Source organism: Lissotriton vulgaris, chromosome 10, assembly GCF_964263255.1.
Source record: "Lissotriton vulgaris chromosome 10, aLisVul1.2, whole genome shotgun sequence".
Classification (NCBI taxonomy): domain Eukaryota; kingdom Metazoa; phylum Chordata; class Amphibia; order Caudata; family Salamandridae; genus Lissotriton; species Lissotriton vulgaris.
This window is the reverse complement of record NC_141698.1, coordinates 461,481,358-461,506,854: the sequence shown is the minus strand read 5'-3', so window position 1 is coordinate 461,506,854 and position 25,497 is coordinate 461,481,358. Positions and strand designations below refer to the sequence as shown.

General features: G+C 45.3%; 1 protein-coding gene across 2 annotated transcripts in view; it reads left to right on the top strand.

Annotated features, from left to right (window-relative positions):
* SEPTIN12 (septin 12) overlaps positions 1–25,497 on the top strand; it is a 494,943-nt gene that overhangs the window by 7,570 nt on the left and 461,876 nt on the right. Inside the window, exon 1 of one of the 2 annotated variants that reach the window (XM_086941326.1) lies at positions 19,481–19,609. The exons of the other annotated variant lie outside the window; for it this stretch is intronic. Within the exon in view, the coding sequence (XP_086797452.1) occupies positions 19,558–19,609 (52 nt within the window). The 5' untranslated portion in view covers positions 19,481–19,557. Of the gene's footprint in view, positions 1–19,480; positions 19,610–25,497 lie in introns of those variants that run through there. 2 annotated transcript variants of the gene reach the window in all.

Here is a 25,497-nt window from a genome sequence, read left to right as displayed (position 1 = left end):
ACTTTTATTGAAACATTTTCCTGGGGCGGTTTTAGTTTTCAATCTACCTCTCAAATGCCACTCGGTTCCCACGTCTTCATCTTAGGTTTCAACAGGCAGATCCAATTTCTGATCTGGTCTTTGAATATGAAATAGCCCATTGAATACACTAGAAGAAATAATGTATTGATTACGTAGAAATTGCTGCAGCTAGAACGCAATGACAAGCACTCTCATCCCAAATGTGAAGAATAACTGGGATACACCCGTTTCTGCACCTCGTATGGCGCAAGTAGTTCATCAGAGTGTCTTCTGATTCAAAGATGCCCCCCATTATTCAGTGTTTTGCAGCAGAACCAGCATCTGAAGTAGTATGCTTCCTAAAGTTTTCTTATTTTTTCACATGTAAGCCAATAACTATTTTCTTTTTCACACTTTGTTGCATTGGTGCTCTTATCAATGCTGCTCTTTTATTGCTTCCATATACCAGGCGCAGGTAGTATTAATGTCATTCTGTTTTTGTATGCATGGTCCAGTTCTTTTTGGTGTCATACTCTACACTTGGTGTATTTAGTACTGGTGATTTTGCACTCTTAGTTATACCATGACCATACCAGCATCTACGCTTAGAGATGGGCTGGTCCAGTCAGAGTGCCACACACGAGTAGTCACAGACTGGCAGTGTTACCCTATTTTGGTCACATTATTTGGTTAAACCTGCTGTGGCCAACAGAGCTGCTGTTGTCCTATTTCTTTGCATCAGTTTTAGATTGTTCTTCTGTTTTGGTGTCTACTCCACACCATGTACAAGCATTACTCTTCCTTGGTCTGGCTGAGGGGCTACTGCTCTGTCTGCTCCTAGCTCTCTGCCCTTGATAAATGCTAGCCTATCTCTAACTAGCTGTGTCTTTCCAAGTAATTCTTTACTCTATCTTTCTGGCTGGGCCTCCCTTAAGGGCTTTCACCAATCTCCTCTTTAGCAGTGGCATATGTCTTCCTATGGATGGCCTAGACTAGAGAGAGTTTTAGCTGTTTCCCCATCCTCGTGTTTAATTTTTTTTTTACAATAAAACTAAGTACATTTATGTATACAAACCAGGTACCGTTTCAGTCGGCCCTCTTTATCTGTCGGTCTGTTCAAGTGTCAATTACATTTAACACCTGCCTACCACAGCATAGAGCACTGTGTAATGGACCAGCCTGTTTCAGCCATTGGCTGTCTTCAGTGTGAGCGACAGAATTTTGCATGTGCACATATTCATATCGGCCAAAAACTTTGTCTACTTCAGTGCTAGGGCTGGTGGGCTAATCTCCGTTTTTATTTTTGTTCCATTTCAATATGCCTTTATTTCTTTTTGCAATGGGCAACTCCCCCCTTCCCAAAAGATGTACATCTTTTTTTTTTTTACTTTTTATTACTTTCATACTAACTGTGCATCGCATACGTTTGCAAAATAAGTGGCCAGACTTGTTTCCTTTGGTAATGTTTGTTTGTCTGTTTCCGGGTTGTGCTTCCCTGGCACCTGCCGTGCTCTGTAGGTGAGAGCCTGAGCCTGCCTCTCCCTTGCTCTGTATCTGAAGTGTTCTGTGTTCTGCGTTGTCTCATCCGCTGTGGAGCAGGCCTATATTTACCTGGCTGAAACAACGGGGGGGGGGGGCGGGGGGGGGGGGGTCTCATGGGTGCGTGGCCGATGTAATTAAGGGCGTGGCATAAACAACACTTAAGCTACAAATCTGCACTTTATCATAGTGAGCGGCCGACTGGTATTTTGCTGCTTCTGTCTATTCATCCAGATATATAACACAAGTAACATTACACGTACTATAAGCAAGGACTATTGGTGTTGTCAATGGTTCTAAATTGCATAAGATAAATAAGCAACAGTTGTATATTATTTTAAAAAGGTGTCAGTTCTTTTGTGGGGAGGTTGTGGCATAAGGTTAGAGCTGCCGACGTTCGTGCTGAGAAAGCAGGGTCGAGCCTCATGTCGTCTCAACATCATGTAATTCAAAACATGAATATGTCCTTGTGTGGTGGAGCTCATGGGTGCACTTTATAAAACTGAAAAACGAGTTGCATCAAAAGTAGTGACGGCTGCAGAGAGTTACGTTTTTTGTCACCCTGAGGGTAACAATGGAGAGCCCGATAAGGACCCGTCACGGCGCCTGCCTTTAAGACCTACCGGTGCTGAGCACCAGCCAGACCCGGCCCACTTAAAGCCCTGCCTGGCTCGGCCTGTTTCCATGCTCTGCCCCTCTTTGCATTGATGGCCTGCCTTTTGCTCTTTTGCAGTAGGGGCACGGCTGGCCTGTCTCACATCCAGGGCCTGTCGTGCCTGATTGTATCTCTGGCGATGAATGCCTCCTTGAACAATGCTCTTTCAAGGACAACTCGCACTGAAGAAAAAAACATCTGTTTCAAATCTTGTCCCGGGATAGCAGTGCCTGGGGGTTGAATACCGCTCGTGCCCCTCCCCACCCCGACTCCTGATGTCATGAAGTCCCCCCAAACTCCCCCTTCGTCTTTGAGCGTTATCTCAGTGCTCCACTTTTCTTTCAACAGTTTTATCTCTGTACTGCTTTCAGGCATCAGCCGCCTCCACGCCCCTAACCCCCTTCAGCAGGACGGGCCTCGCCTTTTCTATTTTTTTTCGCTATCCCTCGTTACTTATCACATGCGTCTTTCTTCTCCCTGAACACTAATTGCTCTGCTGCCTCCACTTTTCTGGGCGTATCTCTCGCACCTCCCAGCGTCCATTCTTAAGCATTTTCTATCCCTTTCAGCACTTCTGTATCATGCATGGGTGCGGGCTTCATTTCCAGCCCTCGCATATCATCCGTCTCAGCACTCAATTCCTGCACTCTTATCTTTTTAGTATCTTATTGTCAGGACATCTGCTATCCTCTGTAGTTGGTCTCTACAGTCGCCTCTTTTTCTGTTTCATCTTAAAAATTGCCGCACCTTTTAACATTCTCGTTTTTTCAGCACCACCTGTATCCTTCAATTGCCCGATTTAGTCTCCTCTTTTCAATTCTTTCCTGAACTCATCTTTTCAACCATCTCTTGGTTTTAAGCGCGCCCCTAGTGCCTATCTCCTGTACTGCAAGAGTGCGAGACCACGGCTGAGGTCGCAGCTGTCGCATCACGTTACATTTTACCTTTCATTCAAGTTCCTCTGTTTGTAATGCGCCCCTCCATTCCTCTTCGGTGGTCTCTCAACGTGAGGTCACTCAGGTGTCAGACCTGCCTGATCGATCAGCTCTCCAAATGCTCCTCCTTTTAACAACTTGACAGTGACTTTCTGGGTACGGTTGTGTGTCTGTGATCTGTACGATGTCTGTTTTGCAGCCTCTCGGGAGGTTGGGTGATCTCTCTTCACATCTCTGGAAATGAGTAAGGACCTCTTTGTTGTTTGTGTACTGCACTCTTGCCTCACTTCTTTAGTAACTCCCTGCCCAGTGGCTGGAGTCACCACGCCTATTCGGATTCTAGCATGGCCACAAAATCCAGTTTGTGCTTATCCATCAAAGACACAGATTTGAGTTTGGCCCACGACCAGAATACATTCTGGACCCTATAGCCCAGTACATCAGCAGGCCTTTGACCTCAACATGCCTTTAGGTTCTTATGTGCTAGTTCTCCTCTAAACATCAGTCAACTACTTAATCCATTTTTCTCCATCTGAACAGCAGTGCGCCTTGTGAAGAGCAGCTAGTAAACACCCTACCATCCGGACCAGCCAATAATATAGGACCCATGCCCATTCTGGCCCAGAGACAGACTGCCTGGCCGAGGGACAAGTGATAGTGGAGGAACTGTGGTCAAGTAGAGAACCTCAACACTGAGGAAAAAGTCTATTTGAGACCGTCCTTTAACAGTGACCTTGGTGTGGGGAGTTGCTCAAACCTGTACCAACGCCAGAACCTTGATCTCCCCTCTATGGGACCTCTGCTTCCTCTTTCACAACCCCGGTCAAGGATCAATAGTGCAGCTGCTGCCATGGTAAATAGTGACCAGGCATTGATCTCCCTCCCCTTCTCAACTGGTGTGCTGCGAGTTTGCCAGAAGTCATTTAAGGCCACCCAATACTTCTGCCTGGTGACAGCAGCAATCACTGAGCTGACACCTCCTTGCTCATTTGTTGTAGCTTCAAGATCCTTTGCTACAAGAAACCTTGGAAATCACAGCAAAAAAATGTCCAATCCTATAGAGATCCAACAGCTAAATCACCTTTCAACAGCCACTGGCAGTTATGCATGGATTGGGTTTGAAGTTTCAGTGGCAGATTTACTGTCCCCAGCCAGATTACCAGGATTTCAAGACCACAAGGCACCAAAATAGTCTTCGACTGGCCTGTTGTCAGATCCTGACCCATGAGAATCCAGTACCTAGAGCCACTATCTAGTAGCCCCAGCTAAGGACCTTGAGCAAAGGGGTGCTTAGAAGCACGAATGATGTGATAATTTAAGTGGCACAATACATAACTAAGAACCGTATTTCAGCACTGTTGCCTGAGAAGAAGAAAACGCTTATGTCAATTTTCACTTTGCTTCTAAATGTTTAAAATATGTTTCAGGTCCACATTCTGCATGAAACGTATGTCATAATTACATGTGTAATCACGGGTCCCCACCCTTTAAATGTAGCGAGTCAAAAAGACATTTGCTTGCACAGAAATTTGCGTCTCAGACATAGTATTTTAGTGGCTTCACAAAATTTGGTAGTTATGAATAAAGATTTTAATTTGGTTCTTCACAGTAATCCAGTGCATCCCCCAAAACCATGTTTATCCCAAGTCAACAGATCAGAGAGTCTCCAACATTGTAGACCTATTCAGATCTTGCTTTCAGACCCTTAAGAATAGTGCACTGGCATACATCTATCTAGAGTCGAGTAATGAGTTGGTTATGGAGGTTGAAAGGAAGAATATCAGTAACTCCCTTGCTCCAAGACAACATAATGTTCACCGTGCAAGTGATGTGCCCAATCCTCAGAAACATGAAAGCACCAGGTCCTAGGACCATCTGCTCCTGGTACCTGATAACTATGTTATTCAGATCTAGAAGTGTGTGAACCATCCAGCAGCAGAGGATCTACAGAGATCCAGATTTTCAGATTCTTCGGACATTCTTTAACACACTGGTATGTATAAATAGGTGAAAGAAACCAAGCATGGCAAACATGACCAAAGAATCTATAGTGCTCGTCATTCTAAAGTGCCAGACCTAGGAGGCAAAATACGAATGTCTTGTAAATGATTGGCTACCCTTCACAGCTGATTGGCGACCCTTTCAACAAATTAGAATAGGTTCCTGTGTTAGGACCATTTTGATTGGCTTCTTTCACTAAAGATGGGTGTGGGTCACAGAAGCATGAACTGCCTGGGCAAAGGTAGTTTTATGCGTTTTGTTTGTCTACCGAGCAGATTTTGGTGGTGTATCAAACCAAACTAAATTCTCAATATTCAGACTAAAAGACAAAAGTGTTGATTTTAATCAATTTGAATTTCTGTAACGTCTTTGCCAAAACCCTGTAGCTTGCTCAAAAGAGATTGGTAACCAGTTCTACTTTTATATTAGGAGATCTAGCAATCACAGATCTATAGTTAGGCGATCTAAGAACACACTAGGGAGAAAGAATGTCTCCAGTGGCGAACCAAAGGTGCCATGAGCCCTAATGCAAGCGAGGAAAATGACCCTCCCGGCACCCATCCCCTGGTTTGGTGATCATAAAAATAGCTATTTTTGAGTTCGTTGGGACCCACAAATTCCTGAGCCCCGCTGCCACTGGATGGGAATTGAATCCAGTTTTCTTTGAATTCTGGGAATTGTAGTCCTGTATTTGTGAAAACAAAACCGCATGCAACCGAAAGCAATGGATAAAACTAGGACTAGTTAATCTTCAGTGTTTTTCTGTGGGACAGCTGATTGCATGCACTCAATGCCTTTCCTCGGATGTGCTATATCTAACACTGGGAAATATATCATTAAATTGTCCCTCAACCTCCCCCTATGCTGTGATGGAAATATGTCGGAGAGACCAACAAGAAAGACGAGACAAAGCTTATCTTAATTTCATTTGTCCAAACCTGCCTCCTCAATATTGAGGTAGGGGGTAAGATATTACTGTTATCAATACAGAAGAGAGTTTCCAGTAAGATCAATTCTTATCACACAAAAAAAGTGAAAGCATGAGTTTTTTATGTTTGTGACTTTACAGGATAATTACATTCTTTACATATGGTCGCTCCAGAATGAAAAATAAGGGAAAGCAGGTGCTCACAAAGAGTGCTTGTGCATGAAATTTCGAATTGAGAAGGAAAGGAGGAAATAGACCTCATTCTTATAACATAGTCATTACAGGAAAGCCTGTCCGTTACATTTATTGTACGTCCTTTTGTTCTCTATTCAAAATTTTACACATGAGCGCTCTTTTTGAGCACCTTCTTTCTCTTATTTTTCTATCTGGAGCGACTGTATGTAAATAATGTATTTATATTGTCAAGTTGCATATATAAAATACTCGCGCATTTACTTTTTTGTGTGTGATAATTGATCTTACTGTATACTCTCTTCTGTATTGATAGAAGTAGTAGGTTGGTGGAGCCTGGTTTGTACAAATGAAATTTGGATAAGCTAATTAGTTTTAGTCTTGTCTTTCCCATTGGTCTCTCCGACTGGATCACTATTGCGTATCATATTTTGCCCAGGTCCTTCGGGTTCTTGTTGGGTTAATCCATTGATAGGTAATGGTGATGGAGCCCTGGGCAGGAGATGAGCCTAAGCCTTAACTAAGTCTCTTCTCCGATACGGGATCATCGCAGTTTAAGGCCTAAAAACCTTTTGTGTTGAGTAAATAAACAGAGGCAGCGCTGCAGCGTCTCTACGTGTGATCTAACGAGAGGTAGGGTTCTCTCCAAAACCGTGACCCATTTTTCATGTTGTCAAAACGGTCGGAACACTGGGACACACTCACTTCACCAGCACGTTCCGCCCCCCCCCCCCCCCCCCCCTTGAAGCATTTTTCTCCTCTCTCTTCCCTTTAAGGAGCTGGGGTGACGTTACCATCACGTGCCTTCTCCCTTACTTCCTGTTGGGAATATTGGGAGTCTGTGACTGAGTTTGGTTGACTTGGTGTAAAGGGCCTTCCCTGTGGTCTCCTGGTCTGCGGGTGCGGGTCACCCACCCGCGTCTCCAGCTCGCCTGCGGCCAGGCAGCTGCCCCTTCCCCAGTGCAAGAGGTTGTATTTCATGTCTCCTAAGGCGGGAGATTTAGCCACCTGTGGTCAGTCACTGCAAGGATAACCGGTGACGCTCAAATTACCTGCAATTTACTAGGACAGATGTTTAGCAGACATCTCTGGGCACTTTCACTCGTGCAATCAGTGTCTTAATCTTGCCTGTGGCTGGGCGATCGTTCCCATCCGGTGGAGTTTGAGCGTTTTGCCTGTTTCTTTGATCCGAGTCGCACATGCCCTTCTATAGATTGTTTCTTCTTATTTCACAGGGATGTATTTCCTTTCACTTTGGTGATCGAGACAAATGTCACTCCGGAAGTTGTGGATAACTAATTAATTGTATTTATTATGAGGTTACCAAAACCATACCGTAGTGTAACACCAAAAAACCTTGTGGTCAGTACAGATTTCATTTGAGAATATGTCGTCAGCTTTTTAAAGCGTTTAAACCGAGCTGCTCGAGCGTCTGCTGCGCCAACATCTGGGAGCCAGTCCTCGTTTGAAGGTAACGGGTGAGCGCCATGGACTGCGGCCCTTCCGGGTGCCTAGGGTTATGGGAAATAAGTTCTCCATATCAAGGGTAATGCCGTGGGATGGCAGACTGAGGCCTCCCTCCCCAAAGACAGTTCTGCTGAATGTGATCTGAGACTTGCAGTCCAATAGGTTCAAACAAATGGAGTTGGGCGAGCCACTGAAAGCTTGTGCCACGCTCGAGTCTGAAGCCTGGCTGGTTATGCCCTCGAGGTCCAGTTGGAACCCCGAGCCTCCAACGAGTTGGGCTTTCATGTGACTTCTGCCTGTCTCTCTCCATGTACCTTGAATGTAGCGTTACGGCCTGAGCAGCCGACTTTGAATTCGGAGCTTCGAGTCTTGGCTCAACATCCAATGATTCTGAGCAAATCTCTCAATCTCCCCATCCCTATGAACAATGAATGGCTGGTGCCTTGTTAAATGTAATCCGTGCTAGTTTAAAGTCCTCTGATACCGCCCAGGTCTAGCTTACCTATGCTATTTAAAAAAATGCAAAAAAATGCACAAAGAGGTAAAAAAACAAAGCCATAACATAAGGAAAGAAAAGTAAATATGCACTTACTGGCTGATTTGTATATAATATAAAAGCAGAAAACATGGATAAATCGCGGCCTCGCAGCGAAATTGTGTGATCTTAAGCAGATATTTTATTTCACCAAAACTCATTTCTTCATTATCACGTATATCCTTTTAGACGTGAGCTTCGAATACCAGTCAACAAAAACCTATTATGTTTTATTTAATAGACTATAATGTTGCTCTATACTAATCTGTGCCACAGGGTTTACATGACAGCTGTCTTGACTTCTTGGTTTCACCAATCATTTTCAAAAACTGTCGCTTTAATTAAGAACTTCTCAGTGCAGTGCTATATTGTAGCATTTTAATGTCAAAGCTTCCACATGTGAAAGAAAAACACTTTTTGGGAATTTGAAAAGACTTTATAATATTTTACGTGGTGTTTTTTATATGCTTTGCATAGCAAACATTTTCATGGCTCGGCTCGGCACTCCCTGTTAATTTGTTGACTCACCCCTCTCTACAAACAAATAACACCAAGTTCGCTGTATGCGAATACAAAAAAATAACCTATGATCAGCAGCACAAACTTCAGCCAAATATCCTCTGCCAGGTTATTTTCTGGAACAAAAATGTAAGTCTTTCTTTGCTGTTCATAATGTGCTAATATAAAAGTGGATATGCAACATGTGAGCGGTAGTGGCAGTTGCTTCACCAACGCACATATGCTAGCCCTGCTGCATATAGGCCTCGCTGTCGCCAAAAGAGATTACTGCATCCTGTCAGGTTTAGGTGGGATTAATAGGGCAACCTCCTATAAATCTGTATCTGCCAAAAGAGATATGGTCAGAAAGTGGCGCAATGCAGACCCACCTGGCCTGTCTACATGGGGATAGACTAGGCTAACCTTGGGGATACCAATTTGTAGGACTGGAGACTACCCATCATTTATGGTGTACCTGCTGACAGTTTGGATACCACACAGAGCCTGACGACATGTTTCGTAGTGAGGCGACAGGGGACAGCTCGTCATTGTGAACCAACAATAACGTCAAATGAATATTGGGGGTGTTGTGATTTGATTGCTCTGTTGTGTTCATTTGACTATTCTCTATTTCATGACTATGCATTAATGTAAGTTGACAAGTCGTAGCCTACTGACTTGGCATTTGAGTTCCGTATATCCTATTTTATATCTCGTATACTGCCACCATAGTCTGTTACCATATTGGTGTCCCACCAGAGACGTTGTGGTAGGTAAATACTCTTGAACCCATTTTTGTAGACTTGGGCCTTTCAGCGTCACTTTCTCATTAGCAGTCCTAAGAGCAGGCTGTGTTCCATGGAACTTGTTTCTTAAACTCCCTTGATTTTTAGGACACAAATGATGTGCAGTATTAAACTCCTGCCACAAGCGTTGCACACAACTCTCCATAATGGTGCTGCTATACAGTGGTGGCTCCGCCGCTGAGGCGGAGGACCGTTGCCCCACTGCTTTGTAGCAGTGAAATAAAGGAAAAATAAAATAACTCGGTTATTGTCATTTTATTTTTTCCCTGCTGTGGCAGCTTGGCGGGCGGGGCGGGGCTACTCTGCTGACAGAGCAGGAGAGGTGTGGTTTTCTCTCCCTAAGTGCGCATGAATGTTTGGCTGGCCGTCTCGGGCCAGCGAAACATTCATGCACACTTTGATTGTTCTCCACTCAGGTTGCATTACAGCCTGGGTGGAGTACATGCCCAGACTCCTATTCCCTGGCTGAGTGCTGAACCACAGCCTCGGACCAATCATGATTCTTCATTGCAGCTTTGTTATTGGCTCAGGGGAGCCTCAGCCTAGGTGCTTCCTGTTCCTGGAACACTGGCTGGGAGAGATGACGGCAGGACGAAGGAGGAAAGGTGCAGCAAGGCGGTACTTTTTTCGTTTTTTTACATACCCTTCCCCCCCACCCTGCACCCACTGCCCCTCCACCCCGATCCATGCCAGCCGCTCCTGCTGATTAGTCTGTTGGAGTGAGAGACCCAGGACTTATATCTTCCTTTCATAGGACTCGGGAGCCTTGTCCACCAAGAACACATTTTAGAATACAAACTTAAGCATTAATGTTTTAAGCCTACAAAATCTGTTGATCCCTCAGGCATATACTGATGTGGCAAGGAAGCTCGGATGTTTGATCAGAAGGAATCTCGCCCATCACTGATGGTTCTGAAAACATGGGCCTGCAGGGGCAGCTGGACTTGTGATGGTAGTGGCAGAAGGCATAGGGGTGGGACTGCTGTCCATGTGTTTTCCATAGCTGTACCAGAGATACTAGGAGCATAGTGTGGAAGTGGGATCTTGGAATAAGCCAGTCTGAGGGTGGCAATATTTTAAACATATGTTTTTGAGAATTTTAGATACTCTTGTTGATTTCAATAATGCTTTTTAGATTTTATGCTACATTACACTTATGTTTCTCAATATAATTGTCTGTATTTTATTGTATCTTAATTGTGTTGGTCTGTATTTATGTGTATTTGTATAGTGTTTTACTGTTGTTTCGTTGGTAACACTTTCAGAATCTCGGTGCCCTTTACAGGTCCGGTGTACTGGTTGGCATGAGTGAATGTGGTCCATTGACCAAGTATTTCTTTGTTTTTCGCATTGGAAGAGTTGGGTTATATTGAATTGTGGTCAAAGAGGGGTTATATCAACTAGGGGATTGTTTAGTGATGGGCTATATATATTGAAGAGTGGCAAGCTAGATCGTATACCAGATCTGTGTGAAACATTATGTGCCTGGATGGGTGTGTGTGAAGGATAGTGTTGTTTTGTTATGCTGGTATCTTTGGATGGCTGTGGCTAGGCCCTAAGTGAGTATTGTGTTGTTTTAAAGCATCTTTTCCTTTGCATGCCTTTGATGCAGGGCTATAGGGAACTAGAGGTGTCGTAAGTGTAAACTTTTTTTTGAGAGGATTAGCATGTATATTGCTGAGAGGATATGGATGTGGTGTTGAGGTGGCAGACATGTAGCCATTCATATGGCTTTGAGTTATGTTGTGTGAATGATGGTGCCAGGGTTTGTCTTTAAAGTGTAGTTTTAGTGCAGGATAATTTGATATGGTTGTGCTGATTGCAATGCAATGCTTGCCCAACTACATGTCTTGGAGCCCTTTTTGCTCGAAGTTTATTCTAATGTGTACGTTTGAAGCAGGGTGAGATAGGACTTGAACTTGATATAGGTTTGTTTTGCTGAGGTGCCCAAAGCTGAGCCAACTGTATGCCTTGAAACTGTGACACTGTTGCATCTGTTGGTGCCAGGGATTGTGTTTAATGCAGACGGTTTGTGTAGGCCATATATAGATTCAGGGAGCTCTCATTGATATATATCGTGGAGGATTTAAGGTCATTGTAAGATCTGCAGTTGTATAACTTTTGGGTCTTGAATAGTCAGGTGGAAGAAAAAGTCTACAGACCGACATAGAGCGGCAGTTGAAACTTACAATTCGTGATACATCCACTCCATATCAGTCATTTAGTTAGGTTCCTGGTATTAACAAGTATTAAAGAAATGATAAGATACGTAACAAACCCTTGCATGCGAGTAGATTATAGAATTTGTTGGGTCCCTCATGGCCGCCTTGTCCTCTGCTGCAGATTTTCACCGAGTGCTCCTCCTGACTGGAATGGATTAGAAGCAGGTGGTCACATGCCTACAGAGGGAACTGGCCATGGTGTCCTATCTCTTATTATACTTTCATCAAGCGGGTGGTAACCAACTGTTACTCCCTGACCTGCTGCACAGCTACTTTATTTAGACTGCTCTTCTGAATTAGTTTACACCTTTTACACACATTTTTCAGTTATTTTAACTTGGTTTTATTCACCAATCTTTTCTTTCAATGAACATCAGATTAAGTTATTTTTCTTTACATCTAGTTCATATCATATCACATGTTATTCATTTCATGTACATTTTCTCTTTGGTGTGATGCTAGTCACACATTAACACATCCCATAATAATAGTTAACGCCGATGGTGGATTTATTGGCCCGATGCATTTCAGGACCCAGTCCCTTCTTCGGGGGCCTCCTTGTCCTTCGACGATGTATTTCTGAGCTGTGATTCGGGATGTAATACACGAATTAACGGGAAACTTGATCACAGCTCAGAAATACATCGTCGAAGGACAAGGAGGCCCCCGAAGAAGGGACTGGGTCCTGAAATACATCGGGCCAATAAATCCACCATCGGCGTTAACTATTATTATGGGATGTGTTAATGTGTGACTAGCATCACACCAAAGAGAAAATGTACATGAAATGAATAACATGTGATATGATATGAACTAGATGTAAAGAAAAATAACTTAATCTGATGTTCATTAAAAGAAAAGATTGGTGAATAAAACCAAGTTAAAATAACTGAAAAATTTGTGTAAAAGGTGTAAACTAATTCAGAAGAGCAGTCTAAATAAAGTAGCTGTGCAGCAGGTCAGGGAGTAACAGTCGGTTACCACCTGCTTGATCAAAGTATTCTAGACATAGGGGACAGGCAGCCCCATGACACCTGCTAGCACGCAATAGATGGAATAAAGAGTTCAAATTCCATTAAAACAAACATTAAGCATTAGGTGTGCCAAGTGCCTATCACTTCTGAAAAATATAGTCCTATCTCTTATTACCATGAAAGCTACTGGAGATCCTCATGGGCATATATGGAAATTGATTGTAGAGTTATCGGGCGTGTCTAGAATCAGGACAACCACCCCAGTGCTTATTTAATTGTTACTCTGAGACACCTTCTCTTACCCTGCTACGAAGAAAGATCTGGGGCCAGTGATGTTTACAAAGTATAATTGCAAACAGTGATCGCTGGTAATGTTTTTACTGTTTGTAATTCTTAGGTTATGCAGTGAAGTCCAAACTGTATGTGATCACTTTTGAAGCATTATTACCTGGTGACGCCTATAGTGTGTGTGATTGTTTGCTGTGTGATACTACCAAGTGATGATACCCGGTGATGTCTCCTTGATCTCTTTTGAAGCAGTGATACCTGGTGATGTCTCCACTGATCACTTCTGAGGCATTGATACCCGGTGATGTCTCCATTGATCACTTATGAGTCATTGATACCCGATGATATCTCCTTTGATCACTTCTGCGGCAGTGATACCCGGTGATGTCTCCATTGATCACTTGTGAGGCATGATGCCCCGTGATGTCTCCATTGATCACTTGTGAGGCAGTGATACACGGTGAGGTCTCCATTAATCACTTCTGAGGCATTGATACCCGGTGATATCTCCATTGATCACTTCTGAGGCAGTCATACCCGGTGATGTCTCCATTGATCACTCCTGAGGCAGTCATACCCGGTGATGTCTCCATTGATAATTTCTGAGGCACTGATACCCGGTGATGTCTCCATTGATCACTTCTGAGGCAGTGATACCCGGTGATGTCTCCATTGATCACTTCTGAGGCAGGGATACTCAGGGATGTCTCCATTGATCTCTTCTGAGGTAGTGATACCCGATGATGTCTCCATTGATCACTTCTGAGGCAGTGATACTCAGTGATGTCTCCATTGATCTCTTCTGAGGTAGTGATACACAGTGATGTCTCCATTGATCTCTTTTGAAGCAGTGATACCCGGTGATGTCTCCATTGATCACAGTTGAGGCAGTGACACCCAGTGATGTCTCCATTGATCACTTCTGAGGCAGTGATACTCAGTGATGTCTCCATTGATCTCTTCTGAGGTAGTGATACACAGTGATGTCTCCATTGATCTCTTTTGAAGCAGTGATACCCGGTGATGTCTCCATTGATCACAGTTGAGGCAGTGACACCCAGTGATGTCTCCATTGATCACTTCTGAGGCAGTGATACCCAGTGATGTCTCTATTGATCTCTTTTGAATCAGTGATACCTGGTAATGTCTCCATTGATCACTTCTGAGGCAGTGATACCTGGTGATGTTATCAGGGTGTATGATTCTTAGGTTACATTGAAGCTTAAAGATGTCCACAGTGTGTACGTTCAGTACTGAATCAGGATTACCCGGTGATGTCTCCATTGATCACTTCTGAGGCACTGATACCCGGTGATGTCTCCATTGATCACTTCTGAGGCACTGATACCCGGTGATTTATTCATTGATCACTTCTGAGGTATTAATACTCGGTGATGTCTCCATTGATAACTTCTGAGGCAGTGATACCCGGTGATGTCTCCATTGATCACTTCTGAGGCAGTGATACTCGGTGATGTCTCCATTGATCACTTCTGAGGCATTGATACCCGGTGATGTCTCCATTGATTACTTCGGAAGCAGTGATACTCTGTGATGTCTCCATTGATCTCTTTTGAAGCAGTGATACCCGGTGATGTTTCCATTGATTACTTCTGAGGCAGTGATACCCAGTGATGTCTCCATTGATCTCTTTTGAAGCAGTGATGTCTCCATTGATCTCTTTTTAAACAGTGATATCCGGTAATGTCTCCATTGATCTCTTCTGAGGCACTGATACCCGGTGATGTCTCCATTGATCACTTTTGAGGCAGTGATACCCGGTGATGTTATCAGGGTGTATGATTCTTAGGTTACACTGATGCTTAAAGATGTCCACAGTGTGTGCGTTCAGTACTGAAGCAGGATTACCCGGTGATGTCTCCATTGATCAGTTCTGAGGCAGTGATACCTGGGGATGTTTTTAGTGTGTGTGATGCTTCGGTTATACCGTGTGATGCTTGGAAGTATCCACGTGTGTGCCACCTCTTCTAGAGCTGCGCTACCCGCTGATGCTTATAGTATGTGATTGCTTGTGGTGTGATATTACCCGGTGATGTCTCCATTGACCTGTTATGAGGCTGTGATACCTGTGGATGTTTTCAGTGTGTGTGATGCTTCGGTTATACAGTGTGATGCTTGGAGGTAGCCACGTGTGTGCCATCTCTACTAAAGCTGCGCTACTCGCTTATGCTTATAGTGTGTGTGTGATTGTTTGCTATGTGATATTACCCAATGATATTACCTGGTGATGTCTCTCTCCATTGATCACTTCTGAGGCAGTGATACCCGAGGATGTTTTCCGTGAGTGTGAATCACAGGTTTGGCTCAGTGAGGCCCACTATTAAAGCAGTAATACCCAGTGGTGTTCACAGCCTTTCTTTTCCATAATACACTCGGGTCCTAAGCAATTTGTCGTGTCCCCCCCCCCCCCCCCCCCCCCCGCTCGTTCCCACGTGAATTGACAGAAGTCTGGGTGAAGGGAGGTGGATTCAGGCTCACGGGCCTGCGTCGCGCACAGACCAGGGCACAGTTGAGGCTGATCAGAGGCAGACAGACGGCTTTGTTGTGAATGCATCGGGCCCGCGGTGTTTGCTCTGACAAACGGATGACTGGAGGAGGAAAACAAACACTTCCTCTGGCCAACATTCTGCTGCCTGGGCACCCAACCCTGGAATCTGTACATAGATTCGTCCGGTGCACAGGCCTCCCAGTCTGCAGTGCAAGGGAGGGGTGAACATGCAGGGGGCTCTGCGCAAGTTGTGTGTATTTCTCTGAGGTGGCCATTGCAAGCAAACATTTGGGACTCTCCTCTATGCATACAGGTTACCAATAAAGGCCCATTTAAAACAAACCTATTTACCTCTTAAGCGCATAATGCAAAAACACGATTTTAATAGAACAGGATCAGAAACACACCTGATAGTATAGTCCTGTAAAACCCACTCGTCCTCCTGGTCAAAATTCAAATGACACCATTTTATTGGTGTAAAAAAGAAACTATATCACGATGGGAAAGGTAGACCAAAGTCCCAATGATATATATACAGAACACAAATACAACTAGGATTGCAACCACAGTATTTTGTCTTAATCTGTAAAGGTCTTTTAATGGCACATTACTACCCTCAAACAGAAAGAGAACGGTGACTTTTACACAGACTCTTTTTAAAGGCAGCAAATTGGCCATGCTCTTGTAGCCGGCTTTTACATTCCATCCATTAACAGATTACCAAAGTCTAGTTACTTGTCTGTTTGGTTCAGCTGAGGCTCAGACTACATGGCCTTAATGTTCACAAGTTTCAACGTGGTTATTTTCAGTGCCGTCCAGTTTAGCTTGTATATAACTCCTTGTTGAATGCAGAGATGTGGTCTAATGTGTAGGTTGCAGACTTCGGATGCAGGGTGTTTGTCCTTGAATCTGGCCTGCCAGCTTTACCAAAGTGTGTGGTACTGGGAAATTATGTTACAACCTTGTGTACAGTCCCCTTGCCTGCCAACAATGGGAGAGCCTGGAGGCATTACATTTCACAATAAGATTTATTTATATACTTTTATAAAGCTTGAATATGGCCCAAGGATGTTGCAACGCTTATACATCAGAATAGTACGTTTATAATTAGAGCATTGAAAGTATACATGAACGTGTTGGGACGTGGATGTCCCCTGCATGGTAAACTGACATACAGCCCTGCCCTGGATGACCTTAACTGCATGTTAAACTGGGATCCTGACTTTTTATTGGCCTGACTAACATGTTAACCTAGTGCATATGCCGAGGGCTAGGCCTGTCTATGATAATGCTAAGGTCCGAATGTTTTCTGTGGCCTCGAGGTGTGCACCAAGCATGCTCGCTTTTGTCCACTTGGGACTAATCTAATGTCCAAGTCCTGGAAGTAAGCTGTTAAGCGGTGATAGCAGCATTTCAATTTTTTTGTAAATTAATAGTCCCAAACGGACCTTTTTTGTGTTGTGATGATTGTGGCATACTGGCTTCGCTTGTGTAAAGTTCTGCTTTCATGCAACACTGAAACCATTTGCTGCAATTATATGGTGATTGTGTAGCATACACATGGTAGCTAGATTCTGTGTGAGGTGTGAGTATTAATACTGGGACTTCGGGATCCATTTTTGATTGCCTTTGGTTCAAGATGCAAGGAAGATACAACTTCCCCTGACAGTGGAAGTAGATTGTCTGCATTCCTGTGGCTGGATAATAGAGACCCAGATGCCAAAATGTGGCATGTTGGAAACCAGGCTACCTTTACAACTTTAAGAAGGTGCTTTTAGCAAGGCATTGGAAATTCGATATTTGTGAACAGTAACAGTTGGTGTAGATTGTTTGGGGAGTTGGAGTGAGCCAGCAGCTTCTGTTACTGAGACTGAGGACGTTTCTAGGTGCCAATTGGTCTTCCTGTGATTGCTACTTTAAGATGGCTGATGAAAAGCATGTGTAGAGTCTTCATACTTAATTGTGCCCATGTTTTGAATACTCATGCTTGGAACCAGCATGATCTCTACTTGCTGTGTGAACCATTGACGTGCACAGAAGCTGTATCTGCACTATAACAAGAACATTACATTTGAAAGGGAATCAACCCAAATTGATGCCTGGACCATTAGACAGTGGACATCCTGAGTATAAATGTGGGAATAGGCCAAAAAGGACAGATGTTAGGTTAGAAAATGAATCCCTTATTAAAAGGCGGAAGAGTAGAGTGCAGAGTGAGAACAAAAACAGAAAGGTGTGGAAGGCGAGAGATTTGTGTGGCGGATTATAATACAAAAAGTCCAGAACGGAATTTGGAATTGTCTTGTTTGCTGGAAGAGGAGGAATATAAGGCCTGCTTGAAAATGCATTTGAAACAATAATTGGGAGTGTGTTGGTGTGTTCAGGGTTTATTGGATAGTGTATTGATGATCCAAGATCCTAGATGTCCTCAGGTTCACTCCTAGTGGTTACAGATAGAGACTGATGGTTGTAAGAGATAGCATGGATCCTTGAGAACCACCTTGCGGTGAGCTAAGACTGCGAGATGGAGGGTCTGTGATTTTGACAAATTGTGACCAGTTCTACAAGTAGAGGTAAACCTATCAACACTATCTCACTGATACCTAGTCGCTCTTTCAGGGTTTTGAGCAGATGGGAGTGACTGGCAGTGTACAAGGCAGCAGATATTGTTAAAAGCGCAAAGAATCATGAATTACCCGAGCTGAGCGCATTATTTTGGCAAGCGGCAGGTGGGCAGTCTCCATTTGCAACATCTGCACATGGATCGCATCGCCTGTAGATATCCCAACCTGTCTAATCAGTGAACCTGCTGCAACAATTTTATAAAGAAAAGGAGTTGTTGGTTTACTTTAGTGTGTCACAGGCATGGTATTTTAAGATCGCCTTTGTCATTGCATAGTCAAAGGGCTATGAGCAGCAAGGTTAATGGTAGTCTGCTGCAGAAGGCAGTGTGATCCCTGCAGTCGTGTTAGCCCCCCTGACCTGGCCACCTCCAGCCGTAGCCCTGTATCCTAGCTTCAAGCGGCAGCGGTTCGGGTTGTATTAAAGTTTTAGGTTTCCGGTTACCTAGAGCCCTTTCGATCCCGGCCTGTGCAGGTCATTCTCTGATTTCAAAGGGCCTTTCACTTCCAACCTCTTACACCCTCTGACTTCCTCGCCACCAGCACGTTCTTTCCTTAGTCTCATAGACCTTTGCTTTTCTATTGGGGTCAAGGGTTAAGAGAGAGACTGACCTTTTGCTCTTCGGCTCCAGCAAGGCCCCAAATCATACGGGAGAAAGCTGCTGACATGTGGGTGTGGCCCTGAAAGTGCACACGTGTGTCTTAGCCTGACAGTGACCGCCCCGGTGACGCACCGCGGAGTATTGACTGTAAACACCACTGCTGCAGGGTCTGGTAGCGCAATAAACATTACCTGCCAAACGAGGGACAGGGGGCTTCATCTTACTGCCAACCCACGGTGGCACCGGAGCAGAAACTCATGAAGCGGATTGATTAGTTAGGGTTTTTGGGTTTCCAAAGGCAGCTGCTCAATTTTGGTTGGAGCCCAAATTGCTTTCTCGTACATGCAGAGATGTTCGTGCGGCAGCACCATGCCAGTGTGAGGTATGCCACTTGCCAGAAATGCCTCCATGCGCTGCGCGTGCTGAAGGACGTGCATGCGTCACCTGAGCGTGTGCAAGGCCCTAGTGTCGTGACTTTCCTCGCGCTGTGGCGCGTGTTTTACTGTTCTTATTTATTGTAAGATTCCCCAAGCAGTAGTCTGTCGGGGCCTGTGTCCCGGATTTCTAGTTTCTGTATTACAGACCTTATGGTTTCCACGTGGTAGACGTCCTTCCTCCCAGTTCCTCTGTTGTGCACCACTTTACCACCTGACTCTGATTAAGAGGAAGTGTAAACCGCAACAGCGGAAGTTCACTTTTTGTTTCTAAATTACCCTCGCCCTTGGCAGCAAATACAAGTGTAACCCCTGCGTATTATTAGCAGCAGGCTTCCCCATGCCACCAGAATGCTGCCCGGATCCTCGCCAACCCCTGACGCACCAGACGACCTACGAGATGGTAACCCACTCCCACCGTTATATTAATCTCTTGAGACGGGGCTGTTCCATCCTTTGGGGGAGGGGTGCGTGCTCGGGAGAGTTGTTTGCAGCTGTCTGTGCTCTTTTCTTCTCTTGTTACTACATGTCCCCTTTGTCTTGTGAGTTGCGTAATTGATAGCTGGCTGCACAGGATACCCCCACACACACACACACAACATCTTTGAACAAGAATGTGGACTTTGACCGTGTTCGTTCTTCATTGCTGCCATCCTACTATCATGGCGCTGGCATAGTGATGCTGCTTTTTTTCTCCATCCATTTGACATTCTTATCTCTGTACACGATTGCAATATAAAACAACTATATTCTGTTTCTTGTTGCGAATAAGAACAATATTTATTTGTAGGAAGAGGGTGTGCATTTGCTACTCTTCTGCATTACTTAGTCTGAGTCCGGTCAGTGGCACAGTAGAGACGTTTTTATCTTGTAGCTTGTTTGTTGCACTTTTGCCAGGTATTAACTTTTTCTAGCATGGACCATTGCAGAAGGAGTTCAACGCACCGTGGTAAGCCCCTTCTCTACTCTCTTCACTGCCACTTCGCTTGCCGCCTCCACGAGGCGTTTGTGTTGGCTTCTGGGCAGTCATGAAGGTAACATATTAGAATGTTCTTTCCCAGGCACATTTAGAGGAGCTACCTTGCAGGAACATTGGTGTATTTCAGCCTGCTCTGGTATGAAGAATACCGTGTAATTCCATAGATGCACTTGCCATTGTTCGGGAGAGAAGAGGGTTCAGTCCCCACGGCTGCCCTTGGGTATTGTAGGCTTGACTCTCGGTATCTGTCTCCCAAGGAGAGGCTCCAGTCCCTATTTGCAACAATACTTACACAAACTTTAAAGATAAGTCTTATCTTGGAAGAGAGCATTGAAGAGTGTGGCCCAGCAGGTTACATCCCGTACTAGGTCAGTAAAACCTGCAATCTCCATATTTGATAGACTGCCTTCAACCAGGCAGTCACTCCCCTGGCCAGATGAGCTAGGTTACACATTTGAGGAGGGAGCTGGGTGCCCCCTATCAGGACCCACCCAACCAGCTAGAACCTAGGCCATATGTTTAGGTTTGAATTGGCAACTACTAAAATTTGCACTATTTTACTAGAGGTCAGAGTACAATATAGAAAAGACAAACACAGGGAACTTGTAGAGAAAAACAACTAACGTGTAATGTTGGATAGCTATTGCCTACAACTTTGTAGTATAATCCTTACCCATAAAGGTAAGATGGGTGCTGGAAGGTGAAGGTGACCACTGACATTCTCCTGTGCATTGTGTATGTTCTGTGGGAGTGCTCTTTAGGTGGGTGCAGGGAACTGCACCTTCTAAACTAGGTATTAAATGGGTCATAAACGTGCACATGCAATATTTTCAAGTTGGTGGTTGTTTACATAAGTTTTATATATTATATGTGTAGGTTATGTATGGTGCATATGATTTGCATAAACGGTAACAATAATTGTATTGACTTTACTACTGTAGTAGGTATATAAAAGGGATATCAATGGGGTGTGTTCTCATCATAATTACGGTTAAGGAATGTGCTTATATGTTGCATTGCTTGACAGTATAAGACTGTATAGGACTGTCAACAAGCATTGGGCTTCTCTTTTCACTGTGGGAAGTATCTGCGTCCCCTCTTAAGTGCCTCTAGAAAGATTGTCTAAGCTACATTCCTTAGGAGCAGAATTTACAACTGTTTCTTTCAGCAGATTTACATGCACAACTTGCGTGCAAAAAGACTCCACCTGCTATAATCATTAAAATCCTTCATGAAAAATTGACCTTCATTGAAACTTTTACTTCTATCCCATATACTTTTCTACCTTCTGCCTTCCTCTTATACGTATAAATTACTGTTAAATCTCATGCCTATCCATCTTAAGCTGTTTATGGAAACCATACCTATCTATTTATTCCAGCAAGCAATTGTTTCTCAAATAGCCGCCTCTAATGATCACATCTATGTCAATAATGTACCACAAGGAAAGTGGAGTGAATGCATAGAACGCACATGCAAAACTAACCTCAATCGCGAATGGACTGACCACTAATTTTGGGCTCCCTGGTAGTGTGCTGCTCGTCTTAAAGTGCTTCAATGCCTCTGCAGGGGTAGTAAGTGCTATCTATATAAATGCTATTTAAATAACATAAATCCGCAAGGCAAACAACCCCCCTTCCCCCAAGAACACCCCCCACCCCAACCAGTATGCCGAAATGTGCAATTAGGCAAAGCTCGTGTGTAGTAGACTCACGGTGCCCCTGGCCTGGATTCTGCATCAGTGTTGTCTGCATCAGTGAGACGTAGAAGGCGGAGGTATCTGGGGCATGTTATTTCGTTGAATTCCCCTGATAAGAGTGTTAACAGTGGCTGCCATACCGTGTACAAGGAGGCCATGGACTGTGTGAGTGTGGCTTGAATGCGTTCCATACCCAGGGTTGCCCCTATGTAATCTAACTGGAGTCAAGTACCAGTATGTTGTGAACTTCACAGCTGTCTCCCTGCCTGCTGTGTTCCTAGCCGTGTGGTAGGCTCTATAATATATTGATTGCCATTCCCGGATCGTAGGCGTTCTTCCCAGCTCCTCTTCCCATCGCCGCTGGCCGGCCGAACGGTGCACCTCGGGGGGGGGGGGGTGGGGAAAGCATCTTATAGAGATCTGTAATTAAGCTACGGTCTGACTCTTTGGTAACTAACCATTTTTTAAATCCTGTCAATTTTCTACCAACTAAGGGACTAACCTCTGGGTGTGTTAACCAATGCCGGCATTGGAAATATTGAAAACGCTGCGGCGAGACAATGTCGTAGAGCTGTGGCAGTGTAGAGAATGGTAGAAAGCCCTCCAGGTCGAATAGTTGCCCCGCCGATCTGCAGCTGGAACCTTTGGGAACATATGAGTGTCCATTCCTGTGGCGAAGTCAGGATTGTCTAGTAAGGGAGTTAGCGGCGGTGGGAATGTCGTGAGCTCCCTTTTAATGGCCACTGAGTCCCACACTCCCAACACTGTGCGTGTAATGGGTGATTTTTGGAGATATTGTGGCCTGTGGGCGCGACGGAAGAATGGTATTTTCCATAGTGAAGTCTGGGCCATTGCCCTGTCTTGGAAGAGCCACCTCTTATCTGACTCCGGCCTGTACCATTCCATCAGATATCTCAATTGCGCCTCCTGAAAATATTGTTGCAGGTTGGGAATCCTCAGGCCCCGCTCGTCCGGCCCCCGAAAATCTAGATTTCTATGCATTCGCGTTCTCTTCCCTGCCCAGACAAAGTGCTGTATCGCCTCTTGCAGAGTCCTAATGGTCCCCGTGGGGGTTAGCACTGGAATAGTCTGGAAAATGTATAGTATCTTGGGGAGCGTCGACATTTTTACTGCCGCGATCTCCCCCACCCGGGATAGTGGTTGTTTCTGCCACTTTCTGAGATCTCCTTGGATCTGCGATGTAACTTTAGGGCAACCTTTTGTTCTGTGGATGGCGTAAGGACGATTCCTAAGTAAGGAAGTTGCGTTTGGACTAATAGTCCCCCTCCGTATAGGGATCCTTTGTGTGCGGCTTGGGAATTGCTGCCGAGTGGCAGTACCAGCGACTTCCCTTTGTTCATTTTGAGGCCCGAAACCCTACCGAAGGTTTCCACCTCTTCTAAAAAGGCCGGCATGAATGCCTGGGATCATCGAGTGCCTCCAAGATATCGTCAGCGTATAGGCTAATTGAGTGTGACTCTCCGCCGAAAGTTGTGCCATGAATATTTGGGTTGTCTCACACCCTTTGTGCTAGCAGCTCAATGTAGAGCGCAAAGAGGAGGGGCGAGAGTGGACACCCTTGCCTAGTGCCGTGCTGGATTTCGAATGGACTTGATCTCAACCCGTTAATGCGGATCCGATCCTGTGGGTGATGATAACAGTTTGAAATCTATGCTCTGAAGCGTTCCCCAATACCAAAGTGCACCAGGACCCTCTCGAGAAAGCCCCAATCCACTCTATCGAACGCTTTCTCAGCGTCTATGGAGAGGAGCACTGAATCTGACTGTTGGTAGTGGGTTTTATCACTTAAGTGGAGAATGCGTTTGGTAATGTCGCTACACGGCCTACCAGGGATGAAGCCCGACTGATCTGTGTCTATAATCCCCGGGAGACGTGGTTCCAGCCTTGAGGCGAGCACCCTGGTGAAAAGTTTGAGGTCCAGATTAAGTAGGGAAATCGTCCGGTAGGCAGCGCAGTGGGTGGTATCTTTGCCCGGCTTAGGCAACACTATGATGTCGGCCTCCAACATGTCGGGTGGGATGGAGCCGGGACCTTGGAACGAGTTAAAAAGATTGGAAAGAATCGGTGCGACTACCGGGCAGAAAACTTTGTAGAAACCAGAGGAGAAGCCATCAGGGCCTGGCGATTTCAGGGATTTGAGACGGGAGATTACACTAACCACCTCCTCAATTCTGATAGGTGCGTCCAGTGACGTTGCACCGTCTATGTTAAGCGCAGTGGTGGCTGCGCCGTGTAGATAGGCCTCTGCGCTCGCGTCAGGTGGGGAGTCTGCCTTGTAGAGAGATGCATAATAGTCCCTGAAAGCCTCTGCGATTTGTACCTTGTCATGTATCTCCTCCCCGTGCTCATCTTGTAGGGTAGAGATTTTAGAGCGCTGGGTTTTGGCCCAAAGCGTACTTACCAGGAGGCGTCCCGTTATGTTTCCACCCACATAGTATATATGCCGGAGTCTGAGGGCAGCATATTCGGCCCTGTCTGTGTCTAGACCTGCCAGCTGAGCCCTGGCGACTTTTAGCTGTTTCTAGATTCTTGGAGCTCCCGTGCGACTGTGTACCCTTTCCAATTCAACCACTTTAGCCGCTAGGGATTCCCATTTATTTTTGCGGTCCTTGATTTCTGCCGCTGAGATGGCTATCAATTCCCCCCTCACCACCGCTTTTAGGGACCCTCACACGGCCTCCACAGGCGTGTCAGGCCGGTCGTTAAGCTCAGTGTAATCAGTGATGCGCTTGTGAAGCTGATGGGCTACCTCCCTTAGTTGCAGGAGGGTTTTCCTCAACCTCCACCGGCCCGGTGATGCCTTGATGCATGGGACTCTAAGCGTTATTTCAATGTCGTCATGATCCGAGATGGCAGCTGGGACGATGTCCACGTCCTCTACCTGAGTCCCCAGCTCAGAGGAGCCTATGAAGTGGTCCAGTCTAGCATACGTGTGGTGCACATGAGAATAGAATGTGTAGTGCGAGGTCTCAGGGTGCTTAGCCCGCCACAAGTCCACCAGCCCCCTCTGTACTAACCAGCCTTTCCCGTCCGCCGAAATTGCGCCTGTGTTGTGCTGGCCAGATCTGTCCCTCTCTCTATCCATAACCAGGTTGAGGTCCCCTCCCATGAGTAGGAAGAGGTCTGGGGAGCGTAAAGCCTCTGACAGGGCGTTTTTAAGAAAGGGCTCCTGACTCGTATTAGGGGCATACGGGGATCCCACTGTCACTGTCATGCCACCCACCTTGATGCAATATGCAAGAAGCCTGCCTTTAATCTCCCCGACCTTGTCTCCAATTTGACCATGAAAGTGTTTAGATTCCCTCATTTTATGCCAGTCTTTGGTGAGCAAATGGGTTTCTTGAAGTAAACATATAGCGGCAACCGAGTTTTCTAAATACGATAGGACCGCCTTCCGCTTAATGGGGTTCTTGAGCCCCTTCACATTCAAAGTAAGAACCTTTAATGTGGCCCCAGACATCTCACCGAAGAGGTGTAGTAACTGCCTATTCTGGCGAGAGCCGCTCGAGCTGCACCTCTTGTGTGGGCCCCAGACCCTGTCGGCAGGCTGGTTCCCTCCCCCCTCCCTAACCCTGCAACTCAACCAACGCCC